The sequence below is a fragment of the Mirounga leonina genome, unplaced genomic scaffold (genome assembly GCF_011800145.1).
Source record: "Mirounga leonina isolate KUSES-001 unplaced genomic scaffold, KU_Mleo_1.0 Mir_99, whole genome shotgun sequence".
In the NCBI taxonomy this organism is placed as follows: Eukaryota; Metazoa; Chordata; class Mammalia; order Carnivora; family Phocidae; genus Mirounga; species Mirounga leonina.
Genome location: NW_023270971.1, coordinates 5,090,833 through 5,118,299, shown reverse-complemented (window position 1 = coordinate 5,118,299; position 27,467 = coordinate 5,090,833). Strand labels below are relative to the sequence as shown.

Sequence of the window (27,467 nt, the reverse complement as noted above, 5' to 3'; positions counted from 1 at the left end):
GTGGACTGCTGGAAAGCCCAATGCTGTGCTCAGCCCTGCCTCTGCTTTATTGATGCTGTCCCGCTCATCATGATGCTCTCTTTCCCCTCTCCACCCATCCAAACCTGCTCCTTTGAAGTCTGTGCACCCAGGATAGTGCCAGACTCTGTGCCGAGGCCTCTGTGGGTAGTGCCTCATTCGCGTCCATTGGCACCTTGAAGGAAACACAATTGCCCCACTCCACAGAGGAAAAAACTAAGGTTTGGAGAGGTTGTTCCTTGGCCAAGATGGCTGTCTAGGGACGGCAGGACCAGGGCTGGACCTGGAGTCTGATGTGAGACCACCTTATGCTTTTACCTTCTACACAGTGCTGACTCCCCCGTGCTCCCCACAAGGAGCACCAGTTTTCTGTACCATCCCACAGAAAACCAGTGCTGTGTTTCTTCTTATCAACCAGACTGCAGGCCCCTGCCGGCAGGGACCAAATCTAGCTCTTGTCTTAAGTCTACAAAAGCATCAGGTGGGGACACGCCGGAGCTGTGCACCACAGATGCTAACTGAATTGAGAAGGCAGCACAGCAATGTTTAGTCTTAGGCTAAAGAAACCAGGTTGGCGTCTCTGCTTTTCCCACAAGGATGTGACCTTAAAGTTCTTCATTCTACCTGCCCTCCCGAGCTGGGTTACATCAGGCAACTTCTGGAACCTCTTCAAACCCAAAAGCTCCTGCTCAGTTTTCTAGACTCACCTCTAAACGTGTCCGGTCCACATCCTTGGGCAGCCGATTTCTTCCTCTTGTGGTCACCAGCAGCAGCTCATAAGGGTAGATCTGGGGAGAGAGGATGGGGTGGGGGTGAGGCACCAGGCTGGCTGAAGGTGGTGGGCTTGTCCCTCCAGCCACATTTTGTGTCTGGGCACCTCCTCTCCCCAGACAGGGCCAGAGATGAAAGTCTGGAGGAAGGGCTGCGTCTGTTCTCCTTGGGGGTGCCTGGAGGCCTCAAAGTACCTTCTCCCCAAAGGCAAAACCCGAGTCCCCTAATACTGCTAGGAATGAGCTTGGTGGCATTTGACATTAATGTGGCCTAAGGCCTCCTAATTGTAAATGTCTAATGTCTGATGATTGGCAAGCCTCCAGAAAGTCTCTGAGTCCCACAGGGAATTGTCTGATTTTAGTGGGCAAGAGACATAGGGCAGAATTCAGGGAAAGGAGGCCAAGGAGGGACTGGAAATGCTGGTCTGAAGAGGACCCTTGATGTTATTTATTTGATGGTCCATTTCCTGTGTAGACAGTGCTGTCATCTTCCTGCTGGGTCCCAATGTAGCAGCATCCGGGGTCTCAGAGACCCCCAGAGTCTCTGTGTCTCCTTTACCTTGTACTCTGTGGAGAGACAAGAGAGACACACAAAATGGAAATACATTGGTTTTTGCTTTACACCACTACACCAGCCTCTGTCTTAGAGACTCTGTCTTTGTCGAATTCACCCCGAATCAAGGCTGGTACAAGCACAATGGATGGCTGGAGATAGGGGTTGGGCTGACCCAGAGATAGCGTCTTAGACGAAGAATGACTTTCGTGATAATTAGAATAGTAATAAGAAGAATCTGAGATTGTGAAGCACTTGGGCAAGATCCTCCATCCTCCAGAGGAATACCCCAGTGTTGTTTTTTTTTTTTTATGTTATGTTAATCACCAGGCTTGTTCTCCTGCCTGAGCCGGCTTGTACGAGCTGGTGGAGGCGAGCAGGAGAGCATCACTGGCAGAGAGCATGAAGCTCATGGAACGTGTGCTGGGAACAATGTGCATTTGGCTCTGAGTGTTTCCCTCCACCCAGGGCTGGCAGGCAACTCTAGCTCAGCAGTACGACCCTGCAATGGCTCTGGGAACCCAGATGGGACAGATGGCCTGGAGATCACCCAAGGCCAGGGACTTGAGAGGGTGAGGGAAGAGGGGAGGAAAAGGGAGGGAATGGGAAGTGAAAGGGAGTGTGGGAACTCGGGGTTTGGACAGAGCCCAGCGTGGGACCAGAATCTGTAGTGATCGCTGGTGGAAGGTCAAGCCACAGTTATGAGCAGTGCATCCAAAGCTGCTGCGAGTGCCAGGGGAGGCCGGTACTCACCTCGCATGCCCCAGTTGACGGCGTTCATGCTGTCATAGTGGAAGAGGTCTGCACTGGGTGTCTGCAGGGGAGACAGAGCCAGGGCTGGCCTGAGCAAGCTCACTGCTGCCTCCCTGAAGCATTCCCCCACCTCCCCAAAATGGGCCGGGGTGGATGGGACATGGCCCTTCTCAGAGAGCCTCGGTCTCAAGTCAGGGTGACCTAACTCATGGCCACGTCCCTGGTGCCTGGCAGTGGCACGCAGTAGGCACTCGATAAATACTCATTTCTTGGTGAACTGCATTTCATGCTTTCTTTTGCTGCTCTAATACCACTTGTCCTATGAAATCTGCCCTGGTAGCTCTATTTAAAATTGCAAGGGGCTCCTGGGTGGCTCAGTTGGTTGAGCGGCTGTCTTCGGCTCAGGTCATGATCCTGGAGCCCCGGGATAGAGCCACACGGCAAGCTCCCTGCTCAACAGGGAGTCTGCTTCTCCCTCTCCCTCTGCCCCTCCTCCCTGCTCATGCCCTCTCTTTCTCACTCCAGTAAATAAATAAATAAAATCTTAAAAAAAAATAAAATAAAATTGCATGTTGCCCCCTCCCCAAACTGCTAATCCCCCTTATCCTGCTCCACGTTTTCTTTTTTTTTCCCCCTAGCACGTTATTACCTTCTACATTCTCTATAGTGTGACTTGCATACTATTTACTACTTGCTTTCTGTTTCTCTCTACAAGAATAGAAGCTCCAAGGGGCAGGGATCACTGATGTATTCCAAGTACCCGGCGTATATGAAAGCTTTCAATAAATACCTGTTGCATGAGCAAAAGTCATGTCTAGGCTCTGAGAGTGTGGAGCTAATGCTGGAATTGCTAACATCTTGGGGGCAACGGTCCCAGCACAGCCTCTCTTACCCTGTGCAGCCCGTTCCTTCGGTAGGCAGGCAGGGAGGCGGATTTGGAGATGAGGGGATCTGAAAAGAAACAGCCAAACAATTCCCAGAAGCCCCAAGCCAGGGGTCCCTGTCCCGGATGCCGCCTGGCTGCACATGGCCAATACTGTTCCCCGACCCCGTGGGAAGTGGGAAGGGGCAGAGACCACCAGCTCCTCCCCCTGCACTATAGACACGCAACTGACCATCTCGGGGATGCCTCGCCCGGGCAGAACTCCAGGCCCGCCTGAAGCCCATGTGTGCAGTCTTGTGGCCTCACCCTGCACACATCTATGCTCCTGTGATGAACCCCTGTGTCCTGGCCACAGCTGGCTCTGGACAAAGGCCCTGGGATTTGGATTTGAGCTCAGAGCCCAGACAGGCAGGCTCCCAGGCAGGTGGAAGAGACGCATGTTCTTTCTCTCTGGGATCTATTGGGTATGGCAACCCTGGTTCCAGGACCAAAGATGGAGGTCTATGTCTGACAAACACAACGGGGTGGGCCATTTGAGATCGGGACTGTGCTGGGACATCTCAGCTACAGGGGACCTGCAACCAGCTCGGCCCTGGCTCTCCCAGGACACGACAGTCTGAAGGTAGGGCAGGCAGAACCTACCGCTGTCAGCCAGGTAGTGGGACCGAGGGGCTGCAAGAGAGAAAAGCCAGGTATCAGCGTTCATGGGGACAGATGGACATGGTGGAAAGTTCATGGGGACAGACAGATATGGCTCCCATTCCTGGGCTACCCTAGCTGGTGGAGAGGAGGAGCCTCCTTCACTACCTCCTTTCTCACCAGTCAGTTTCCAGTTGCTGCACCTGCACGGCATCCTCTCTCCCCTGCCCAGCACCTGGTGCAAAGCAGGTGCTCTGTGATATGTGCTGCATAGATGCCATCGAACAGAACCAGACTTCGAGCAGCACTGGTGCACTGCCCAGAGCCCAGAGCCAGGGGCTGAAAACTGCGCCCCTGGGGGGTCAAACAGGGGAACAGGCTCATCAATTTAGCCTGGCTCTGCCATTAATAGATACCTAACTTCTATATGTTACTCAATCGTGATCTGGTCTTCTCATAGTAAAATGGAGTGGGATAGTGTCTCCTTTATGGGGTTATTGTGAAGAATAAGTGACATATAATACCATAAGGTATTAGCACAGTGTCTGACAACACACAAAACCCTCCATAAAACTGGCTTGATCATCTTTACCATCACCACCTTCAGTCTCACCTAAAGTCAAGGTGCAGTATGGGAAAGACGCAACAGCTTATGGCCTTGGAGTCCCTCTGACTTGGGCCTGATCCTGGCTCTTTCATTTACCAGCTTATTGACCTTGGGCAAGTAGTAAGCTCACGTCTCTCATCTATAAAGTGGGTGATAATAATCCCTCTATATTGCCAGTCTTTGTGAGGACCAAGAGTGATAATGTATTTACAAATGTCTGGCACAGAGGGTTATCCATCAAGTATTGAGTTGAGATAGGATTTCCTGGCAGGACTGACTCCCACAGGGGTAAGGAAGGGAGGGAAGCATGTGTTTGTCCAGAAACAGGGAGAAGTTTACAATGAGAGGATCTCTGGGCAGAGTGTTTGCACCAAGCTTCTGCTTGTTTACCTCCTATGATGAGGGGCTCACTACCTCAAGAGCCAGTCCTTCATATCTTCGAGCCATTCAGGCTATTAGAAGACATTTTTCTTTACACTGAGCCTGACTAGAAGTCACAGCTTTCAGATACCCCAAAGGAACAAGTGCCTGCTCATGGCAGAATATGGTCTTACTTAGTGCCCCATACAGCACCTTGCCAAGTCCGTATTCTAGACCCAGGCAAGGCCACAGGAGTTCAGATTCTTTGAGGGAATTGAGAGGAAATGCCCCCAGCCCGGCAGACTTCCAGGGTGGTGCTTACAGCCATTGAGGGACATCTCATAGCCAGCTGTGTGCAGGGCCTCCCGGCTGCTGGTGGAGCTCCGGGGTGGGGTCCAGGGATCCGCGTAGGAGCTGGACCGGGCCTTCATCTCCTCCTTCAGAATCAGGCGGCCGATTCCGCTCTGGAGCTGGGTGTGGGGGAGGAGCAAGATGAAGTGGGAAAGAAGCAGAGAACAGGAAACAGAACAGGCTTGGGACAAAGGCTGGGTGGCCAGATTCCGGGGAACCTCTGTCATTTTCGCCTTTCCAGCATCCCTCCCTCCCTGCAGCCTCCCAGCTTCCTTTGGGACTTCGTCTCTCTTCACAAGTGGTCCTGTGCTCTGGGGAGTGGGAGGTGGGGCTGGTGGAGGGCACCAAAAGCTGGCCCGGCCCACAGCAGGTGGGTGGAAGGCTCCAGCCGGGCCAGGGAGGGCCTTCCTTGGGACTCTGGCTGTTGTTGCTGGCACCCATCTTTTTAAAAACACGTTTTATTGAGGTGAAATTCACATCAGATACAATTAACCACTTTAAAGTAAACGGTTCAGTGGCACTTAGTACAACCACCGCTTCGGTCTAGTTCCAAACAGTTTTTAACTCCTCCCCCAAAAGACCCTGGACCCAGGAAGCAGTCATTCCCTCTCTCCCTCCCCTGCCAGGCCCTGGTATTCACCAGCCTGTGTCTGGCTCTGTGGATTTACCTATTCTGCACATCTCGTATAAATGGAATCATCCAATATGTGGGCTTTTGTGTCTGGCTTCTTTCCCTCAACATAATGTCTTCAAGGTTCGTCCACATGGTGGCCTGTATCAGTCCTTCATTCCTTTTTATGTCTGGGTAACATTCCACTGCATGGATGCACCACATTTTGCTTCTCCACTTGTGAACAGATGGTCATCTGGGTGATTTTCCCTTTTGGTTCTTGTGAGTAGTGCTGCTATGAAGATCATGGACGTGTGCTTGTTTGAGTCCTGGTTTTCAATTCTTCTGGGTAAATATTTCCCCAGAAGTGCAATTGCCGGGTCATAGGGTAAATCTGTGTTTAACTTTCTGAGGAACTTGCAAACTGTTCTCCCTGGTGGCCACACCAGTTTCCACTCCCACCAGCAGTGCACGAAAGCTGCCGGCACCCACTTGCCACCACAACAGAACCTGCACGAGCATGAGGCCAACGCAGCAGCGAGCCAGCACAGGAGAAGAGAGAGACAACTTTCCTGTGGCAGTTTGCTGAGCAGCTGGATCTAGCCATACCTGAAACTCCTCCTACCGTTGGGACTTTTTGGTTATGCAAAGCTACAGGCTTCTTTTTTCTACCATAAGTGGGTTTGAATTTGGTTTCTGTCACTAGCAAATGATCAAACCCTCAGTAACACACTGTCTAGGCATCTCATCCAGGGTGGAGCCTGCTCACCTTATGCATGCTGCGGTCAAAATCGTCCTCCTCTCCTCCAGATGAGAACCTTCTGGCTCGGGGCACTGCCAAAAGACAGCTAGCATCAGCTCCCGCGTGGGCTCTCCACTCAGCCGGCCCCCAGCAGAGGACACAGAGGGACGCAGAGCCTCACAGGCAGGGGTTTCCTCTCGGCCCCAGCACTTCGTAGCCGAGTGGCCCTGAGCGAGTGTACTTTGGTGAACCGCCCCTCCACCGGGGGCCTCCTGTATGGAAAGGCCCAGCAGCCCTTCCCTTTCTTGGGCATGAGGAGCAGGGGAAACTGACTGCCCAAACACGGCTAATGAGCCTCGATGTTGGGACTTTTGCTGTTGCTGGTGGGAGAGAGAAGTCCTCTTTCTGTCCAGGGTAGGATATTAAGCCTAGATGGGCTGCAGCTCATCTTGCCATGACCAGGGCAGGGCCATGCTGAGTACGGAGCCACCCCAGGGACAGGACACGCTCTGATGACGGCGGGCCTTCACCTCTGCATCCAGCTGTGCCTCAAAAACTTTCACTCTCGTGACCCAGAAAATCCCTGTTTTGGCTTAAGTCAATTGGAGGTTTTTTTTGGGTTGTTCTTTTGTGATTGAAACGGTGTAGGATACCTCTTCCCACCACGCCTCCGCCCCAAACACATATATCTCTCAGAGATCTCTGTCTATCTCGGGGTGTAGTTGTGCTTGTTTGTCTTAGCTCCTTTTCCAAATGCAGAATTTTTGGAGGGCAAGGAAGGGACCATCTCCGAGCTCCTGTGAAGCTTTGCTCAGAATGGACATTCAATTAGTAAAGGCTGTGTGCTGACCCAAAAAGGAGCTTGATGAAAATGCATCCCCGTGCTTAAAAGAAACAGCTTGAGATGCCTGACTGGGTGGGATGGCACCCCAAGGACCATGAAGACCCCATCAGGGTGCCTACGAGAGTCCCCCATCTCGCACAAACTGCCTTTTCTATCTTCCAAGCCGCTTTCCACCCCACAGCCAAGATGGTCTCTTAAACCCACACAGCAGATCCTGTCACCTTCAGTGGCTTCCTACGGTTTAGGATAGAGACCCAAATCCTTGCTTCAGTGCACAAGGCCTCGTGGGATCTGGCCCCTCACCCCCCACCTGCTTCCTTTCCTCTCTGGCTCCCGGTTAAGCTGACAGCCTTTCTTTTCCTCCAGGGGAACCTGCCCTCCCACCCCGGGTCTTTGCAGATGTGATTCTATATTCTGCTGGCTTACCTCCACCCCACTCTTCCTGTGGCAGCGGAGTCTCTGCCTTGAGAAGGTTCTGTCACATTCCAGGCTGGACAGCACGCCCCTGTCATCATCTCCCACCTCCTGTGTCACCTCCTTCCTGCACATCACCTCCCCCTCCAGCTGCAGCCTAGGTCTCCTCCACGAGGGCGAGGACCTGCTCTATTTTGCTTCGCAGTGACTCACTCGAGCCCAAGGCTGGCCCTCAGTACATGTTTGCTGAATGAATAAATGAACGACTGTATGAAGGAGGGGCAGCCGTCCTAACCGTGTGTCCCCGGCGCAGGTGACAGGGCTCTGGTCCAGGCTCCTCTGTGGGGTGCATTACCTTTGGGGGACCCATGGTAGGTCCAGAACTCGGACTCTGCAGCATAGTAGGGGTCCGGTGAGTAGGCTGGACTGTACTTGGAGGCCTGGCTGATGTCTTCACTTGTTTTGCTCTTGGTTGCTGTTGACAGATCACCTGCAAAGGACCCAAGGAGAGAGCTTCAGGGAAGCAGAGTGTCCTAGAAGAGTGTGCTGTATACTTTTTACCTGCCTCGGCCAGGCTCCAGCCCAGGGGAGTGAGGACACTTTGAGGCCAGGGTCTGGGACTTGGAGCATCAGAGCTGGAATAGCCCTGAGGCCAAGACCTTCATGTTACAGCTGGGAATCTGGATGCCAGAGAGGGGAAGGGGCTTGCTGAAGACCACACGGCAAGTAGACCAGACTTGGACCAGACCCCAGCTCAGGGCTTCTGCTACCATATCTCATGGACCCCCAGGTCTGCTCCCAAGTGAACACTAAGGCCATGGCTCCTCCAAGTAAGATTAGACAGGTCCCAGGTGATCCCATGCCCTGACCTTCCTTAGCCTCTAAAAGCCTGTCTCGTTTGGGATTTGAGCCATACTTGGGTGGAAATTGCCAAAGCGAGCCATGCGGCCTATCAACTTTCTCCTCGCACTGAAATGCCAAACCTTGCTTCGGGAGACGATATGGCCCAAAGAAAGGAGCACCGGACAGGGAGCCAGCAATGCTGGGTTCTGGCCCCGGCTCTGCCACTTAGCTGTAACAATGGGCACATCCTGTCCCTCTCTGCCTCAGTTTCCTTATCAGTAAGTATCCGAACTGGTCTGCTGGGTCAGGTGCCACCCGGCTTCAAGCTTCCATGACATGGACCATCAGACCTACTGCAGACACAAAACCTTCTGGGGCAGTGACCTTAGCACAGCCTGAAGCCTGGCAAGAGGCTGACTGGGGCCAAGAGAGGGCTGGGGAAACAAGGGGGCCCCTGACATTTCTCAGGAGAGAAGGGACAGTCCCACACCCCGTGCAGCCAGAGCAGCAGAGGGTCCTGGGGTTGGCCCTTTGCCAGCTCCAGCCTGTGCGCCCTCCCCCAGCAGCACTGGCTTCCAAAGCTTCCAAAGCTTGCGGATTCTTAGACTTGATCCTGGGCAGTCCCTCCCGCCCCAACTGATGTCATTCAGCCTTTTCAGGTGCCCGCTTAGCCAGGCAATCTCCCTCCTCCCTAACTCCTCCTGAGCCTGCTCTGGTGCTGCCCCTCAGAGCCCATCTGGAAAATCCCACACAGTCCAGAGGCATTTGAGACTTGAGGGCCTCTTCTGGACAAACTGGCTTTGTCAGGGTCGGTACCTTTCTGTGGCCACTCGGGGTACATGACTTGTCCTCAACAGCCACACAGATATATGCACGTGCACACAGACTCACCTGGAGCCCAGCCTGGGCCCCTCTGAAACTGAGGATGTTTGTCTAAATTGTCAGGTCTTAAGCTAGAGCCATCATTTATATTTGTATGGCCCCTCCGCCAGCTCAGTGAGCTCAGATCCCAGTACTGGGCTGTTTCCACCTGTGTTTCGGTGCTTCTCTGATTCTGCACTCCCCTCTGTTACCCAGGTAGCCTGCAGGCATGGGAGGGCGATACAGGGTAACTTCTGCACCTCTGCATCCTCAAGGCAAAGGGTGTGCTTTGTCAGCTGAGGCTCAGTAAGTGCGTTTGCAAGAAGGAACAGGGGGTCTCAGTGATGCCTGACTTGGTGGTTCTCATACGGAGCGCAGGTAGGAATCATGAATGAGGCCAGTTACCGTGTAGATTCCTAGGTCACACTCCCAGTTTTTCTAATAAGGAAGTCTAGGGCAGGGGAGGGGCCAGGGCACCTGCTTTTTAAATAAGTCTCTCAGGTACAGGGGTTCCATAGACCATTCTCAAAGAAACACTGAAGGAATGAATGGAAGAATGAAGGCACCCTCATCGAAGCCCTGCTCCTTTCTCATCCACATCTCCTCCCCAAGCCTTCATTTACTCTCATGACACCATGACGGAGAATAGCTTAGAGCAGTGGTTTCTAAGCTGGGCCGGGCTTTGGAATCACCTGGAGAAACTGTTACAAACACAAAATTGCGATGCAGTAGGTCTGGGGCGGGGTGCAGGAATCTGAATGTATCCCCCATGATTCTAATGACCGTCGAAATTTGAGCATCCATGCCTTGGAGTACTCCCAGTAGTCTGTGCATTTGACAAGCGTTACTCTGCCTGTGGAATTTAGGACACCAGACAGCAGGGAAGGGGGGTTGGAAAGGAGGTGGGAAAATATTTAGGTGACACGAGGCCTTCCTTGCTCTTTTGAAGTGACACCAAACTCCTCCCCAGTGTCACCGCAAGTGATTGGGGGGTAGCCACCAAGAAAGACCGAATTGCAGCCTTGCATGTGTCCCTCCTGGTGGCCCCTGTAGACCATCGGCACAGATGGTTAAAGGCCCCGCCCCCTGTCTGGCCACACCCTCTCTGCCCGGACCGTACCATGCCGTTTGTAGATCGGGGGTTTCCGGTAGATGTTACTTTCTCCAGCTGCCAGGCAGACAAGGAAGGGGCCATGGGGAGGAGAGAGAGAGAGAAAGAGAGAGAGAGAGAGAGAGAGAGAGAGAGAGAGAGAGAGAGAGAGAGAGAGAGAGAGAGAGAAGGAGACAGCGGTTGGTCAGCTGATCTCAGAAAGAGAGGCAGTCAGCATCTTTCCCGAGGGTCCACCATCTTTTCCTGGTGGACATGCTCTTCCAAAACTCAACTTCCCACCTCAACCCGTGAGGTTCTAAGAAAGGTGAGAGGAGAGGAATGGATGGATTCTAACGGTGCTGAGGAAGGGACTCGGGCTTGAATGGTGGGCATGCAGGCACGAGGTGGTGTGTGCTCAGCAGGATCCCATGCAGGAAGGTGCCCCCTGCCTCCACCCAGCAGCCACGCCTCATTCCACATGGAAGTCCCCAGAATGCTGCAGCCGCCGGTTCAGCATGATCCGCCCCCCACTCCCTCAAAAATAGACAGGATGGGACCTTTCTGGGGCAGTTGAGAAAGGTATAGATGAAACAGCAGGATGAGTTCCTGGGGAAAAGCGAGTGGGGAGTAAAATCTGAGCTCAGAGTTGGGAGACCCGGTTCCAGGTCCGGCTCTGCTGAACTCAGGGTGAGACCCTGTCTAAACCATCTACAATGTCACCTAGCCCCTGCCTTCCTCTTACCTCCTATCACGCCCCCTCCTGCTCACCACTTCCAGCCACTGTGGACTGCTACCAGTTCTGTGTTTTAGGGCCTTTGCACTTGCTATGCCCTCTGCCCAGGATATTTTCCCTAGGATCTTCACATGGCTGGCTCCTTCTCATCTTTTGACCTCAATGTCGCCTCCTCCAAGAAGCCCTTCCTGACCACCCCTACCTAGCCCAGCCTCCCCCACCCAGTCACTCCATCACAATGCCCTGTTTTATTATGTTTACTGCACATATCATTTACCTGAAATTACCCTTTTACTGGTTTGCGTACTCATTGATTAACTTTCTCCCCATGTATAAACACCATAAAGGCAGGATCTGGGCTAGTTTGAGCACACACGCAACCTCAGGGCGGAGAACAGTGCCTGGTTGTACAGAGAGAACAACAGAAAGGCTCAGGGAAGTTCAGGAACCTGCCCGAGGCCACAGGCTTCTAAGTGGTGGAATTGGGATTCGGTCCCAAGAGTTGTGATGCAAAAGTGCGTGACTTTCAGCACGCTTACTGCCGCATGCCATCAGGGCCCTCAGACATCTGAGGCACTTCTCCGGCTGCTTCCTGGCGGGCTTGATCAGGGCGGGCTGTGTCAGGTGGGTGGACTAAGGCCCACGGGCGTGTCGGGACTGCAGGGCGGGTTAGTGTGGGGGACTGGTTAGGGAGGGTCCCTCGCTGCCGGTGCCGGCGCCCAGCGACCCCACGGAGCATGCACCCATGCCCGGGACTGTGGGCTGGCAGCCTACCTGGGATGTGAAAGTGCTTGGGAGCCTGGTAAGAGGTCGGAGTGGAGGACCTCACATCTAACTGGCTATGGTATGGAGAGCTCCGGCCACTCTCGGGCCCTGGAGCGCGCAGGCAGTGGTCCCCAGAGAGAACAGAGGCACAGAGAAAACAGGCATTACCGCGGTGGCACTGAAGGCAGCAGTGACATGACGACAGCAGGGATGGTAGGAAGGGGCTGTGCTCTCATGCACTGTGTCTGCACCAACAGGCTCGACCCGCCTTTCTGGCCTCACCCCGGCGTCAGAGTTCGTAGGTGGTAAGCATCAACTCCACCGGGCTTCAGGGAGGTGTCTTTGGACCCCTTGGCTCCCCACCACCCTCTCAATTGCTGCTTTTGTCCACCCAAGCATCTGCTTCACCCCTAACCTCCAGGCGGCTGTGGATGACCTGACCGGAGCGGGTAAGGCTGGGCCTGTTTCTGGTCCTCTGGCCCTCTGGCGGGGGCAGGCCAAAGGACACGGACAGAGGAGTCTTCTTCCAGCCCGGGCTGCTGGGCTGCCTGCCACCCTCCTCTCTTGGCAGCTTACCACCCATCTTCTTGCTGCTTCTCAGCTCCACGTGCCCCTTCTCTCCCCCAGCCAGGGGCATGTCAGTTAGGCCCGGCTGGTGACCTGGGTGGTCACAGGTCTCCAGAGGGCCCTGCCGTGACGGAGATCCGGGGGGAAGCCCTGGGCTGTCTCTGCAGCTGGCGACAGCCAGCCATTGCATGGTCCCCCTGGCTCTTCCTGTTCCTTTGGGGGCTTCCCCCTTCCTTACCAGAGCGGTAGTAGTGGTGAGGCGAGCGGGAAAAGGTGGGGGACATGCCCTGCCGGCTGTAGGTGGGGGAGTCGATGTATCCTGGGCTGGAGGCCCTTCTCTGTCGGAGGTCCAGGTTCTCGTAGATGTCCTGGGGGAGGAAACAGGCCATGAGCCAGGCGGGCAATTAAGCAGGCCTGTGGCCCAAGGGTCTAGCGGGCAGGTGGGGGAGTGAGGTGGAATCCAGGATTCTAGGGGGCTGAGGATCCAAATTCATGGTGCTGCCCTTCTGAATACCGAGGCCCCCTCCCTGGGTTACACACATAAACTGAGGAAAACTGCAGACAATCTTGGGGGCCTTCACCCATCACTCAGTCCCTTGAATAGAACCCGTGGGTCGGGCGCCTGGAATCCTGGCCAAGGATCCCAGGAGCATCAGGGAGGCTCCCTTTGGGTAGAAAAGGCACATCCTCTACCATTTAGCTACAGCCACTTCCTCCAGGTTGGGCTCCTAAGTGTCCCGTCCGTGCCCTGGTCGGGGAGCACCCTGGGGAGCTGGGGTGGGGGAGTGAAACCAGGGGTCTGCTACGGCCAGCATAAAGGGACACAATTACAGAAAAGGTCTCCCCGAACCAGCTCAATTACCTGGGAGTAGGGAGATAATGTTCCCAGCGACTTAGAAGCGAAGAGTTTGAAGGCCATCGTGGAAGAGGCAGAGGAGAGAGAGGAGGGAGAGAGGGAGAGAGGGAGAGGGGTTAGGTAGCTGAGCGGAGAGCGGGCCTGTAGCTGCTCCAGGGGCCTCCCTCCCCAGACAGCAGCCACGCTGAGATCATGCCCTTCGTTTACCAGTGGGAAACCAAGGCCCAGAGAGGGAACGGGGTGGCTTGGGGCCTCTCAGGAACAACGTGGTAGGGTCTTCACTTGGACCCAGGCTTCTGCACCACAAGCTCAGAGCCACTTTATGATCCTGCCCTGTCTCTCTACTAGTTCGTGACCCCTCTGTGGTTCATGAGGACAGTGTGCAGGCCCAGAGACCCGAATGTAGGGCCAACCAAGGGCCGGACTGCTGCCATCAATGTGGGAGTTGGGCCGGTGGGTGGTGCGGCAGGCTGGAGGTGGAATGTTCCATCTGCAAAGGGCAGTGGCGGCTCAGCCCCTGGGACACCTGCCCAACAATAACACCGCTCCTTACATTTCCAAGACAAGTCAGAAATGCTGGTTCTTATGTGAAATCTCTGCATGTTTAAATGTTGGCAACTAATTTACATTTTAAAAAGATACTTAGTGAAACAAAACAAATCTGGGAGTTGGCTTTAGCCTGTGGGCCCAGTGTGCTATTTCTGGCTTCAGGAGCATCAGTCTCCACCTGGTCCCCCTGCCCTGGTCCATTTCAGGGCCCAGAGCCCCGGGACTCTCAGCACTGGGCTTTCCAACCAAATGAACCCTAATTCCTTTAGAGAGGAAAGGGACAGTGGTGGGGTGGGGACAAGAGCCTGGGTCCCTGCTCCCCAGGCCAGGGCTCCTTCTTTCAACAATCTTCGCTCCGGGGCCCCGAATGGGGTTAGGACTCGCCTGAGATATAGGCGGCCAGGACCTTCAGGGTAACGGCCACCTGCCTTCTCCAGAGAAGGCTTTCTCTTGTCCAGCAACCATTTAATTCTTTCAAAAGCCATCTGATGCTGAGTTCTTAAAAAGCGTCTCTTGCTTTGAACATAGGGGCTTAAGGTCAGGTGCAAAACCCAGAGAACCTACCTACCAGGGATTGTAAACCTAAATGGCCACTGAGCCTGTCAGGCATGAAAGCCATGGGCTGTGTATAAAATTACTCCACTAGAAGAAAAACAGTAATTCAAGTGATAAGTGGTCACAGGTTCTTGGCTTCAATGCTGGGGTTCTCAGGGGTGGTGGAAACGGGGGAGAACTGGGGAACCCGTGCCCTGCCTATAGGAGGCGCTGCTCCCCCCTCCGGATAGTGGAAATACACCTGCTCTGATTTTTCAAGAAAACCAGATTTTTGGGTGAAATCACTTGATTTTTAAATGTTGACTATAAATTCCAGTTTAAAAGAGTGCAGGGGCTGACACTGTGGAGGCCAAAGTGTCTGTGAGGGGAGTGGCTGCGGACCGTGTGGGCCTTCTCTCCTCCAACAGCCCCGGAGAGAGGGGCAAGACGCCGTACCTCTCCATAGCCACATCTCTCCAGCATCTCGTCGGACGTGTATCTGGAATGAGGCTCGTAGGAAATGAGGTCGGGGCGTTGTACCTCGTAGATGGACTTAACCTTGGGGAGAGCTGCCAGGTCTTTGTAATTAAGGATCTCATTATCCACTTTAGCCTGGGGAAGAGGAAAGGTACAGGAAAGAGGCAGAGAGATAAGAGGGAAAAGAGAGAGGAAACAAAAACCAGGCACAGGGGGAATGAGCTTCTCCAGTTTCCACTAAAAACAGAATATTAGGATGGAAGACGCACAGAATGTTAGAATCAGGCAGGTCTTAGAGGCCATCCTTTCCAACAGGGCTCACACTGGTTGAGCGCATTTTATGTGTGAGGCCATGCACTTTGCAGGTATTGTCTCCTCCAAGTGTCCTGATGCCTCTGTGGAGTCAGTGTCAATGTTATTACTGTTTTCCAGATGGGACTCAGATGGTTCTGCACTTTGCGCCACTTAGCCAGTAGGTTTGAATCCTGTCTGAACTACCCAGCCTGGGTGGGGACTGCCTTCCAACCCCACGCAGGGAGGACATCTTCACTCACAGCGCCTTGAAGGTGATGGAGGTGGTAAAGACAGAATTAATCACAGAGAGTGAAACCCGAGCTAACATTTGGTGAGTACTTCGGATGAGGCAGACTCTGTCTGAAGTCCCTGGTAGGGATAGATACAACTCACGGTGCTACTTAGTGGGGTGCTAATACCATCTTCGTTTCTGAATAAGGAAACAGGCACAGAGAAGTCAATGAACTTGGCCAGGGTCACACAACTAATAAGTAGCACAATCAGAATTCAAGCCCAGCCAGTCTAGCCTGAGGACTTCCTTCCCAGCGGCCCCTGCTGGCTTTGCAGTGTGGGGAGCTCACTGTCTTACAGCCGGCAGAGGGCTGCCCTCGGAAAGCAGGCCCCCCACATTGAATTGAGACAAGCCTCTACCTACTACCTGACCTTGGCTGAGTCCAGCCCTCTAGAACAGCATGGATTAAGAGACGGCTTCCCCTTGCATGGGACAGTCCACTTCTCATGGCTCCCGAGGCCCTGTCCTTTCCATGTCTGCACCCTCCAGCTGCTCCCTCTGTGCCTGGCTTCTGCTGTGGTCAACCAGGATCTGTCCCCCCATAACTACTGTGACTTGCAAGGTCCTGACATGAGATAGATTGAGAGGCCACTAGACAGAGACTCCAGGGAAACTGTATTATCCAAATAACATTCTTCCAGTGCCTGGGGGCCCAGGTGAGTCTCAAGGCCAAAACTACTGTAGAGAAAGCAACTTTCATAAAGACCTTACAAGCATTGCTATTCGAAACCTATTCCAAGGCCCTTCCACCATTCTGTCCCCGTCCCAGCCCACTCTTGTTTGGACATGTGCTGTTCATTCTCCATTGCCTCCAGGTCCACCAAGCATTCCTCCTTGCCCCGATTTGGGCTCCGAGGCCCCATGGGCTGCATCAGAAGCTCCCTGGCTTTCAGCTGGGTGGGGCCAGTGGGGGGCACCTGCAGACTGGGGGGTGGTGGAGAGAGAGGCTGGGCACCTGTCCCCTGGCACTGCCCTGGCATGAGCGGCTGTGGTGGGCATGGTGCCCACCTGGGGCTGCCTTTCACAGCTCCAGCTTTTGCCGGACCTTCTCTTCAGGTCGAGGGTGGTGACAGTCCTGCTGCCGTAGACGCTGGATGCCGCACGGTGTCTTGTGGGTCCCCTAAGGCAGCCTAGGCCTCTGTAAATGGTCCCTTCACAAAACCGTCTTCAGTAAAACTCTCAGAAGTGTGCCATCTCATTTCTGCCAGAGCCTGCCCGGGTCAGGCACCACTTCTGTGCCAATTTGGGCATGTGTGGGCCAAGGGAACCTTATGAGGAAGGTCCCCTTGCTGAAGTAACTGCTGCCTTTTGTCGCGGGATGTTAGGTCTCGACCTTGAGAGCTCTTGGCATCTTGCAAACTTGTCTCGACCCGTCAGTATTCCTCTCAGTGGTTTAGTCCAAACCTCAAAAATACTATATGTATATTTCTTCTTATAGCTACTATGTTTATAGGGTTATAAATGAGCTTTAGATTTAGAGGCACAGTGACTGAACAGAGGCTTCCCAACATAATTAGCCAGGAAGGAAGGAAGAAAACACATGGAGCTGGTCGAAATCAAACCTCCTGAAGATGATTCTAGCAGTCAGTGGGGGGTGGGGCACAGTTTGAAAGAAACTGCCCCCCCTCCAGGTTCATTGATAATTCTATTTTTAATACCAAACCTCAGTATTTATGAAAATCCAACCCAATACTCTACCTCTCTGCGTGTTACTGCATGTCCCGAAAGTGGTCGGATGGTTTCTTCCCTGAGTTTGGAAGCCATGTTTGGAATGGTCTGATTTAAAACACGGCCCACGTGACATGTGCGGTCATTTCCCCAGAGCAGCTGAAGGTGAGGTGGTATAACAGGCAAGACGGGAGAGTACAAGAAGGGAGACACATGCCCTTGGCAGCATTCACGGGTAGCTGAGCCCAGTGTACGAGCCCCCAGTTGGATGGTACAATGGCAGGTGTCCCCAGCTGCTCTTGTTCATCTCTACGGAGCTGACCCTCAGAGGGGCAGTCTTTCTCCAGGACTCCAGGGTGGACATCATTCATCATTAGGGCTAACTTGTTTCACAAAGGTAGCAGGGAAGACCAGCCAGGGATTAAAGGCATCAGAGCGCTGCCATATATGTATCCCAAGTTTGCACATCCCGGTAACTCTCCTGCAGACACGCTCACTTTGTTAATAACCTTCTCCCAGTGTAGGCCCTGAAATTTAGCTCATTAATCCTGCTGTGTCTGGCCCCATTCATAGCACTGAGGGGATAATTGTCTGTTTTTTTTCGGGACAAGAATCTTCAATGAGGATGGCCTGTGATCAAAGTGCTTGTCTTCTGTGGGAGCCGCAAGGCAGTATTGACCATATGGAAGTTGCTGTCAAAGATAACTCTTATGTCTGATTTTCATTTGAACAGAGGAAGAAAGGAAAGGAAACAGCCTCATTAGTGGGCATTATCCAGGGATCAAGGAGGAAACTGGATGTAGATTTGGGGTAAAATTATAATGGAGCAATGGTGGTCAGGGCCCACCCAGGGCTGACTGGTTTGGGGACTGTATCTAGAACTTCTTATCAGGAGCAGTCTTCCTGCTCTAGACCATTCCCCTCCCTCCACCCCTCCACCCAATTTTGGTCTTCTTGGCCCCTCCAGCTTGGGGAAGGCTGGAAGAGTCCACAGTCAGATGGCTCATCTCCTTTGCTCATCTCTGTCCTCCCTGGCTCTGCCTCCCTCACCTGCTTTAACTTACTTCTGTTTCTCTCTCAGGTCTGAGCTTAAATGTTTCCTCCTCAGGATTCTTCTTACAGTTGGCCCTAGACTATCTGTCCCTCTGTCCATCTGCAGCCTCATTAGAGTGCCCTGCACGTTTTCTTCCTAGCACTTACCAGAACTGGGACTGCTTATCCATGGGTTATGTGGATAACACATATTCAATGTCATGAGGTGGTTCACCACCATTTTCCAGCACAGAAGCCAGCACTTAGCCCAGAGGAGACACTTAGCACACATTTGTTGAATGAATGAATGAATGAATGAATGAATGAATGAAATACCCAAAGGACCTCTGAGGTCATCTGACTCAACTCTTGTCCTTTCTGCCATGTCTCTGCAAATGATGAGTGTCTTTGTTTGAATGCCTCTGAGGATGGGAGCTCAGATACATGCCTGTGGTCTTCTCTGTCTCTGAACTCCTTATGTCACTAGAAAGCTCTTCTTTACATTTGCAACTCCTTTATGCCGTGTTTCCATATTCATACGGCTTCTTCTTCCATTCTGCCTTCTTATCACACACCCCTATCTCTACATTGACTTCCCACCCAGTTTCCACTCTGAATACCACTCTGACCCCAGAGTTTTGTCCCACTCTTAGCTCAGTTAAGCAGTGGGAAGGAGGCACATTGCGATGGTTTCAGAGCTCACCAGGGGCTCTTCTGTCTTTGACTTTTCTGTGCTCCTGTTAAACTTGACATTATCCCCGTAGCTCTGTGTTTACTAGGCTCTGTGCTCCATGCGGGCAGGGTCCACGTCCTCCCTGTGCCCCACTGTGTCCCCAGGACTTAGCACAGAGTCTCTAGCACATGACAGACACACACGAGATATTAGTTGGATGAAAACCTGACAGTTGTCTTTGGCTGTCCTTAGAAACTCTTTAGGTAGCAGACCTACAGATAAGAAAGGCCTCTGGCTGGCTGAAAATTGATACATACGCAGATGACTCGGTTGGGTGACCCAATGCTGGATCCAGGGGGTGAGATGGAAGTTTCGGACGTCCGCCTATGCTGTGGGAGAGACCAGACAGAAGGAATGAGAAGCTGTACCTCCAGCCGGTGGGGAGGGGAGGAGGGGCGGGGAGGAAGAAGGCAGCTCTGTAGGGAACAGCGACAACACGGTTAAATACACTTGCTGGCTTTCTGTACTTTCTCTTTATTTTCTGCCTTTGTAATCAATGTCTGAGTGTGAATGAAATTGGAAATACACAGAACTTCAGGCTGTTGGACAGAATTTGGATTTGTGGGTTTTTTTTTTTTTTTTACATATTTGTAATTGGCCTTTTAGATAGGCATTTATTCATAAAACTTTTCATTTGGGGTTATCCTGCCAATAATGTATTTACTTTAACGGGAATAAAATTGGTTAGTACTCATTCCTTAGCAGTTTGTTTATATAAAATGTACAAGCAGGTTAAACTTCCTGTAATTGCATAAAGTACTGATTCTTTACAGTGTATCCCTTGCAAATTGACATCAGCCTAAGCGATAAACTTAAAAAATGTTTCCCTGAACAATGGCAACGATGCCTTAATGGCTCCCTCGGCAGAAGGAGGGACTATGTCGACCTTCCTGCAAGCTGCGAGAGTGACAGAGTGACGGCATGCTGTAGTCAAAAAGCAAACAGCCTGGGAACTGAGGGCCCCTAGTGAACTATGTGATTTTAGAGATCCCAGATTCCCAATCTGTAAAATGAAGGGGCTGGTCTGAAGGACTGCAAAATTGCTGGAGGATCTCTCAGGCCACAATTTAGAATTAAAGCATTCTACCTGGGGCTCTATAGCAGTGTCCCCTAAACTGAGCATTGTGAACTGGTGCTGATTCTGGCAAGATGAATTTAGGGGGAGCATTTGATGACACTGAGTTGCAAAATGGGAGAGTAAAATGTAAAATTGTATTTCATTTCTCTTTGTTAAATCAAGGAGGAAGTCTTAACTTAGTGCTGATGTATTTCAGCAACTTTCTCAACAGCTGTTCATTTCCTTTTTTTTTTTTTTTTTTTTTTAATAAAGAGAGTAGAGGCAACACCATCTAGCTGGAGTCTCTAAGATTTATTTTTAAGAAACATTTCCTTTTCATTGAATGTATTTTATGGTTACCTTCTATTTATAGCAAGTAATACTGGCTTTCTACTTGGCGATATAAAGTTTTATTTTAAAATAAGTTCCGTTAAGTGAAGAGTAGTGGGTTGACTTAAAGAAGAATATTAAGTATGTAATGATACAGGGGGTGCACAGAGGTGGCAAAAACATCAGGGTTGTAGAAGGATAACTGAATTTGAGAAATGCCACCAAAAAGGTAGAAATTGAGGAAAGAAAGGTCAATTAGGTCTTTTTACATCTTAAATGGAGAGGACTTGGAAGAAACAGGGAAAAAAGCCCTCACGGCTCAAACAAAATTATACATCAATAGACCAGTTCTTCTGCAAAATGTAGAGGCACTTCGGACGTCATCAAGCGCCTGTCCCCAGCATGTACCCAGCTTTCTGCTCCACAGTGTCAAGGACTCAGGAGCGGGGCTCCTCCCTGCCGTCCTTGGATCAAGAACCCGGATTCACAGGACTTCTTGGTACTAGTCAGAGTGCAGTAATTCAGCGGGACGCAGGACCGCAGGTGGCCCAGCGTGTGCCTGGGGACACTGGCCGTGCTCTTGCCAGCTGTATTACTGTAGGCAAATCACCACCCTCTTTAGACTTTGAATTTCTCACCAGCAAAGAGAAGATACAATTCCTTGCCCCATCCGATCCACAGGCTTAAAGAAAGCAAATCCAACAGTGGCTGTGAAGATGCTTTACATACTATCAATTCCTGTATCCACGCTATTATTCCTAATAAATGACGTGAGGCTGGGGAAAACCCCCGGTGTGTCAGCTTCAACGAGGCCTCTTGGTGAGCAACGCTAAGGCGAGAGCCTGGCCCCAGAAATGCTAAAAACTCACAGTTTTACAGTTTTCAAAGTGCTCTCCCATCCAATGTCTTTATCGCCTTAAATGCCCCACGAGGCAGGTGTTAGCATTAAGGAAATCTAAGGATACGGGCACACATCTGGAAGTGTGCATACCAAGGAAAGACTCCCTACTAAAGCACAGTGCCCCCAACCAAGTGGCAAAAAGTGTGGTCTGATATCACTACCAGCTTGCTTACCTTTAACTTCTTCTCTGCCCGGGCTGCCTGTTTGCAGATGGGGTGCCAAACCTCAGAACCTACGGGCCAGCAAAATAACAAAGGCTCAGACCTTTCACATCTAGTAGCTCTCTCGCCACCCCTCACCTCTGTTTACTCCCTCGGCAGCACATCTGCCCTACACAGCAGCCAGGAGGACCCGCCTCCGGTGACCCAGGCTCTATGCTGCTCCATCGATCAACCACTCCCGCTCCTTCTGCCGGTCCAAATCCTACCCATTCCTCAAGGAGGTCCAGATCTCACACGGCATCTTCTTGCAACCTTTCTTACCTGCCAACAGGGAGTGACTTCTCTTTTCTCTGCGGTCCATAGTTCTTTGTATCTTTCTTAACACATACGACCTCAAATCACAGTGGCTTGTGGATTCATGACCCTAACTAAATTAGAAGCTCCTCCGGGCAAGGGCTGAGCTTTATTCATTGCTGGCTCTCCTGTAGCATCCAGCATGGGATCTTGCTCTCAGCAGAGGCCCCATCCATGTTTGTGGGGTGAACAGATGAGTGGATGATTGGCAGTGAGTGACACGTAGCAGGTGGTCAATAAATACTTGTTGAATGAATGAATGGCAGTAGAGGTGAAATAAAGCGACAGACCATGGTGACCTCCAGCCTTCCTTTCCCTTCAAAGACTTCTGACAGTGTACAAGAGCTGTCATACTGAAGGGGGGAGGTGTCATGATGTATAGTCTGCTTGAGGGCACTGTCTTGAATTGCTAATTCCTAAGAGGCTCCAGACTCTTCAAATTTAGTATATTACAAATGCCTGCATTTTACTGTGTGTGTGTGTGTGTGTGTGTGTGTTGGGGGGTTGTCCAGTTGGCCAGCCCCAAACTTGAGAGGCCAATTTGGAAAGGCATGAGCAACAGGTGGCTGGTCACATGTTGAGAAGAAGCCCCAAATATTACACATTCCCCAAAGAAGAAACAGGTGTCCTGGATTAGAAGGAAAAGTAGGAACATATTATCCCTCTGGTGCCATTGCTCTGATTACCAGCCCGAAAAGGAAAGGAGCCAGCAAATGGCTGGATTCCTGAGCACCCAGATGGTATTTGTTTGTCTGACTTTGTTTTTAGGATATACTTTCCATTATGGTTTGTTGCCTGGAACCCCCGGGACTGGAATGCTGGCCAAGTGATGGGGGTGGTGGTGTAAAGTTGAAAAATCAGCCCCTGAAACGTGATGCAGAGAGGATAGGCCCGAGGTAAGGAGCATGGGATCTTGTTTCTGGAGCCTGGATTCTTGCCTCTGCTTGGCCCCTAACACATTCTCTCTTGCATCCCGGTTTCTTCATTGGAATAACAATGAGGTGGGATTGAGATAGTCTTGGAGGTTGTTTTTATCTCCAAAAAAATTTTTTTTTTTTTGAGAGAATGAGAGACAGAGACCATGAGAGGGAGGAGGGTCAGAGGGAGAAGCAGACTCCCTGCCGAGTAGGGAGCCCGATGCGGGACTCGATCCAGGGACTCCAGGATCATGACCTGAGCCGAAGGCAGTCGCTTAACCAACTGAGCCACCCAGGCGCCCTCATCTCCAAATTTTTAATTCTAGTCCTAGTTTGTCATTTATGAGATAGATAGGGATCTTTCAGTTTCGTTGGCTGATTTTCTTGTGAGCTCCTAGTAATTCAACATGAGTTTAATGCTTGCTAAGGTAAAGTGCAATGGTTCTCGGAGCCCAGTAGAGGGACTCCAGGACTGCGGCTCCTGCGAGCCTGGCCGTCACAGGGTGTGTCTGCTCCCAAGTGGTGGGTGGGGATCCTTGCTTCGGGGAGTTTTCGAGAGAGCATTTCCGGGTCCCGGGATGCTGCCGAACCCACCAGGAGCTGTTTATCCCCGTGGCTCTGGCAGGAAGCCTATGTCACAGGTCACCGTCGGCAACGGATGAGGGGGATACAGATGTCTAAGAAGGTCGTGAGATCAAGAGAAAGAGGCATATGAAGGGCAAGGGTCAGGCAGAAGTCCTCATGGGGGGGAAATGATGTGTAAAGAGAGGAGGTCAGACTCGATGGTCTCTCCACGCTGCTCACATAATCTGTTCTGAAATAAAGCTGAGCCGCAAATGGCTTCAGCACTCAGCTCACAGGAAAGCAGGTTTATAGAAGAAGTGAGGGGGGAGAATCAAAAGGGAGAAAGAAAATATAATTAGAGATGAAAAGAAATCAGAAGTTTGGGAGTTGGCAGGATAGCATCTAAACTAAAGAGGGAAGGAATCTGTTGGTTGTGAGCAACAGACTTAGGTAAATTAAGGTAAGAAAAGGTGATCTGTTCATGAAGACCCCTAGGAAATGGTGGTTGGCTGAGCTTTTGCACTAGCCACTAGCTCAACGACATGCCACAGACAGACAGCATCCAGAGTGAAGAAGGTCGTTACTCTCTTCCATGCACTTTCTCCCCAGAGCTTAAGATAGCACCTGGCTCAAGTGTGTTTCCTAAAGACATAAATGAATGGCTGGTTGGATCCCACCTCTGTATTTTCTTTTTTTCGAAAAAAGGATTTTATTTATTTACGAGAGAGACAGAGACAGAAAGAGAGAATCTCAGGCAGACTCTGTGCTAGCGTGGAGCCTGACTTGGGGCTCAATCTCAGGACCCTGAAATCATGACCCCAGCTGAAACCAAGTCAGACGCTTAACAGACTGAGCCACCCAGGTGCTCCCACCTCTGTATTTTAAAATGAGACACAGGATGAAAGGCACCCAGAGGATGATGGTAACCAGGATGGAGAGGGGACCTAAAATGAGGCCATAGGGCTGGGTCTTCACCATGGAGAAGAGAAGACTTAGCAGAATAGTGAAAAAGGGTTTTGAGTATTTTAATGCCTCTCTGCGGGAAGAGCAATGAACTTGTTCTGCATGTCTTGTAACATAGAACAAGGACCAAGGGCAGAAGTTTCAGGGAAAGAAAATTCAATGTCTGAGGAGTGAATGGGTCCATTCTGAGAGTAAGCTCCCTGTCCCTGGAAGTATGTAAGTACACATTGGGTGGATACATGCTCAGCAAGGATATTATAGAGGAGACATATAATGAGGTATTTACACTAATGGATGTTTACTTTCCCTCCCAACCCTTGGAGATTCTGTGTTTTCATCTTCACAGATTTCTCTGTATAGAAAAAAATGAATTATTTGCCCCATCCAATGAATTAGCCTGGAATGTAAGTTCTATAAGGAGCGGGATTCACCTCTGTCTTATCTGCAGATACAGCTGCAGGGACTGCAGATTCTCAATAAATACTCATGGAGTGAATGAATAAAACAAAAGAAACATGTTATTCTGTTTTAGGCCAGTTGAGTTCTCCACGCTGGGCTCAGCGATTTGGACAAGCAGTACAATCTAGACTCTGATTTGACAGCTACAATTTCAGAGTGAGTTTCTATCAGAATATTCACTAGACTGGGGTCTGTCCAAGTGTGAGCTGTGGCCCAGTTGTCCAGAAGCCTGGTAAAACGCAGATTCCTGGGCTCCCATGGAGCCCCTGAAGTCACCTCCTGGGGGCGGGGCCTGAGAATCTGTGATACTAACAAGCTCCTGGGTGACTTAGGACTCCAAAGTGGAGAACCACGGGGCTGAATACTAGTTAACACTTCAACTTCGTTCCTTTGGAATGTGATGGGATAAAGAAACCAATTGTTTAAGACAGAAGAACATTTTAATTTCTTGTAGGAAGTCAACCCTTTTGTCTGGTTAGACTCCTGGTTCCATGAGTCATACCCTTGTCCTCTGAGACTGTCCTGGACAGTTCCAGGTCCTGTGGTTAAAACCTCCTGTTAAAGTTATGGAGTGAAGGGATTAGCTATTTCCCTGTGAGCTGACTCAGAGGCCAAGATCGGAACCTGCAAAGCTGTCCCTCAGCCGGTGGTAAGGCTCTTCTTAATTCCTAGCAGAGGCAGCATCAGCCTTTTCTCTCCGACTGGTCACAACACACCCCACATTTTGGGTCATTTTTGGGGGTTCTTTAATGTTTGGGGACCCACCCATCTCTCTGCTGGACCTTGAAGTTCAATTTGCCAACTTTTTTTTTTTTTTTGCATTAGCGGAGATTTTAATGCCGAAGCCAGACCTGGCACCACAGTCTTCCAGACCACCCGGCCAGGGTTGCAAACACAACAGTGCCTGAAACCGGCCCACCCAAAGGTTCTATTTGCCCAGCACAGCGTTTTTCAGTATCTGAATGCTTTTAGACCCTGCAGATGACCAGTGACCCTCCCTGCTGTCTGCCTCCCGGCCCTTCTCGTCCGTTTCAGCAGGCATAGCAAACCCGGATGCTAGCCAGGGTGTTCTCTCACAGCAGGTTTCTTCCCTGGATTTCTCTTGACCACAGCACGGTGAGGTTTCTCAAAGTTCTGCCTGTATGTCAGCAGCACAGCCTCTGTGACCTAGACTTGCTAGGAGCTTGGAATGGTTCTTTTAAAATCCCTGCCTGGACAGACAAATGTGCTGTATCCACACAGTGGAAAAGCATTCAGCCATACAAAGGAATGAAACACTGATACATGTGACAACATGGATGGATCTAGAAAACATTATGCTATGCTAAAGCGAAAGAAGCCAGACATAAAAGCCTATGTATTATAGGATTCCGTCTATATGAAATTTCCCAAATGGGCAAACTATAGAGAAAGATAGCAGATTCGAAGTTGCCAGGCTCTACGGGGAGGGGGAATGGGAAGAGTTTAATAGGTATGGGTTTCCTTTTGGGGTGAAAAAAATTTTTTTAAGATTTTATTTATTTGACAGAGAGAGACACATCGAGAGAGGGAACACAAGCAGGGGGAGTGGGAGAGGGAGAAGCAGGCTTCCCGCGGAACGGAGAGCCTGATGCGGGGCTCGATCCCAGGACCCTGGGATCATGACCTGAGCCGAAGGCAGAAGCTTAACGACTGAGCTACCCAGGCGCCCTGGGGTGAAAATGTTTTGTAACTAGTTAGAGGTGGTGGTTGTACAGCATTGTTAATATCCTAAAAGCTACTGAATTGTACACTGTAAAATGGTTTTTTTTTTTTTTTGATACGAGAATTTTACCTCGAACAAAAAAATCCCCACTCCCTACCCCAAGAAGGTGGACAGCTCCTGTAGACCACAGGATACTCTGCTCTTCACTTATTACTAAAAAGTCCCAAACTCAGCAATAGGGAGAAGAGTGAGCCTTTCTGCTGAATCTGACATACAATAACAGCCGTATCATCTTTAGTATAATTTTGGGTACTGGTAAGTCTTTACCATGTATCAGGCAATCTATGCCTTATTTATTGTAATATTCTTACGGAGTTTGAATGCCAATTAAATCACTTCCTAGCTGCATCGTCGAGAGCAAGTCAGTTACCTCTCTGTGCCTCAGTCTCCCCACTGATAAAATGGGGATGATAACAGCATCTGCCTCAGAGGTCTGTTGTGAGCAGTAGTGAGTTTATATTGGTAGAGCACATTAGGACAAAGTCTGTTGGAGTTGGCAGTATGCAATGTCAGTTGTTGTGATTATCATCATTTACCCTCCCCTACCAAAAAAAAATCTCTGCCAGGATCCAGTCTGGGGAAGGGGAAAGGAGTACCCGAGAGACCTGAGGGCAGGGGGGTAGTGTTTACTCTTCTACTCCCGGGAGCCTTGGCCTGGGGGAGCGAGGCGCTTGCAGCAAGCACAGGGCTGGCTGCGCGGATGGAGTTGGAGAACAGAAGCCCGCCTTAGCAGCCAGCACACCCCTCTGGGAGGCTGGGCTTGGGCCCAGGGACGAGGGCAGCTCAGGAGAAGTGGAAAAGATTTGTTGGCCTGGCGCTGATAGGGACAAGTGGGCTTGAAGCTTAATAAAGAGGTGGAGGGAGAAAGTGCTTAGCTGCCAGGAAGCTGGTTAGCATGCAGGATAGGATAGGAGGAGGGCGAGGGAAGGGGTGTGGCAGCACCCAGGTGCACAGCAGCTCACGGGAAATACTAACTGCTGACCATAGCAGTGAGGCCGGCAATTAAATTGCAAGATGTGCTTACTATGTGTCACCCACTAAGCTTTCTTCTTATTGTTAGTATTATAACTAATATTTAGCAAGTGCCTATGCCAGGCCTTACGCTATATACTACAGAACAGCAGTACTTAAGTCAATGCTCACCACGGTAACTAACATTTACTGACCGCATAGGCTAAG

At 51.1% G+C, this 27,467-nt stretch overlaps 1 protein-coding gene across 7 annotated transcripts in view; it reads right to left on the bottom strand.

The window, feature by feature from the left end:
* The window catches only part of ABLIM3 (actin binding LIM protein family member 3), a 108,795-nt gene that overhangs the window by 6,086 nt on the left and 75,242 nt on the right, over nt 1–27,467 (bottom strand). For 2 of the 7 annotated variants that reach the window (XM_034999525.1, XM_034999520.1), the window contains 14 exons: nt 21,300–21,358; nt 19,096–19,167; nt 14,799–14,954; nt 13,266–13,295; nt 12,642–12,771; nt 10,369–10,416; nt 7,900–8,034; nt 6,314–6,378; nt 4,906–5,053; nt 3,620–3,649; nt 2,987–3,045; nt 2,095–2,155; nt 1,348–1,355; nt 726–806 (listed from right to left, as the gene is read on the bottom strand). In XM_034999525.1, the coding sequence (XP_034855416.1) occupies nt 726–806; nt 1,348–1,355; nt 2,095–2,155; nt 2,987–3,045; nt 3,620–3,649; nt 4,906–5,053; nt 6,314–6,378; nt 7,900–8,034; nt 10,369–10,416; nt 12,642–12,771; nt 13,266–13,295; nt 14,799–14,954; nt 19,096–19,167; nt 21,300–21,358 (1,082 nt within the window). Of the gene's footprint in view, nt 1–725; nt 807–1,347; nt 1,356–2,094; nt 2,156–2,986; nt 3,046–3,619; nt 3,650–4,905; nt 5,054–6,313; nt 6,379–7,899; nt 8,035–10,368; nt 10,417–11,845; nt 11,945–12,641; nt 12,772–13,265; nt 13,296–14,798; nt 14,955–19,095; nt 19,168–21,299; nt 21,359–27,467 lie in introns of all 7 variants that reach the window. The other 5 variants (XM_034999526.1, XM_034999521.1, XM_034999522.1 and 2 more) reach the window with 5 other exon arrangements.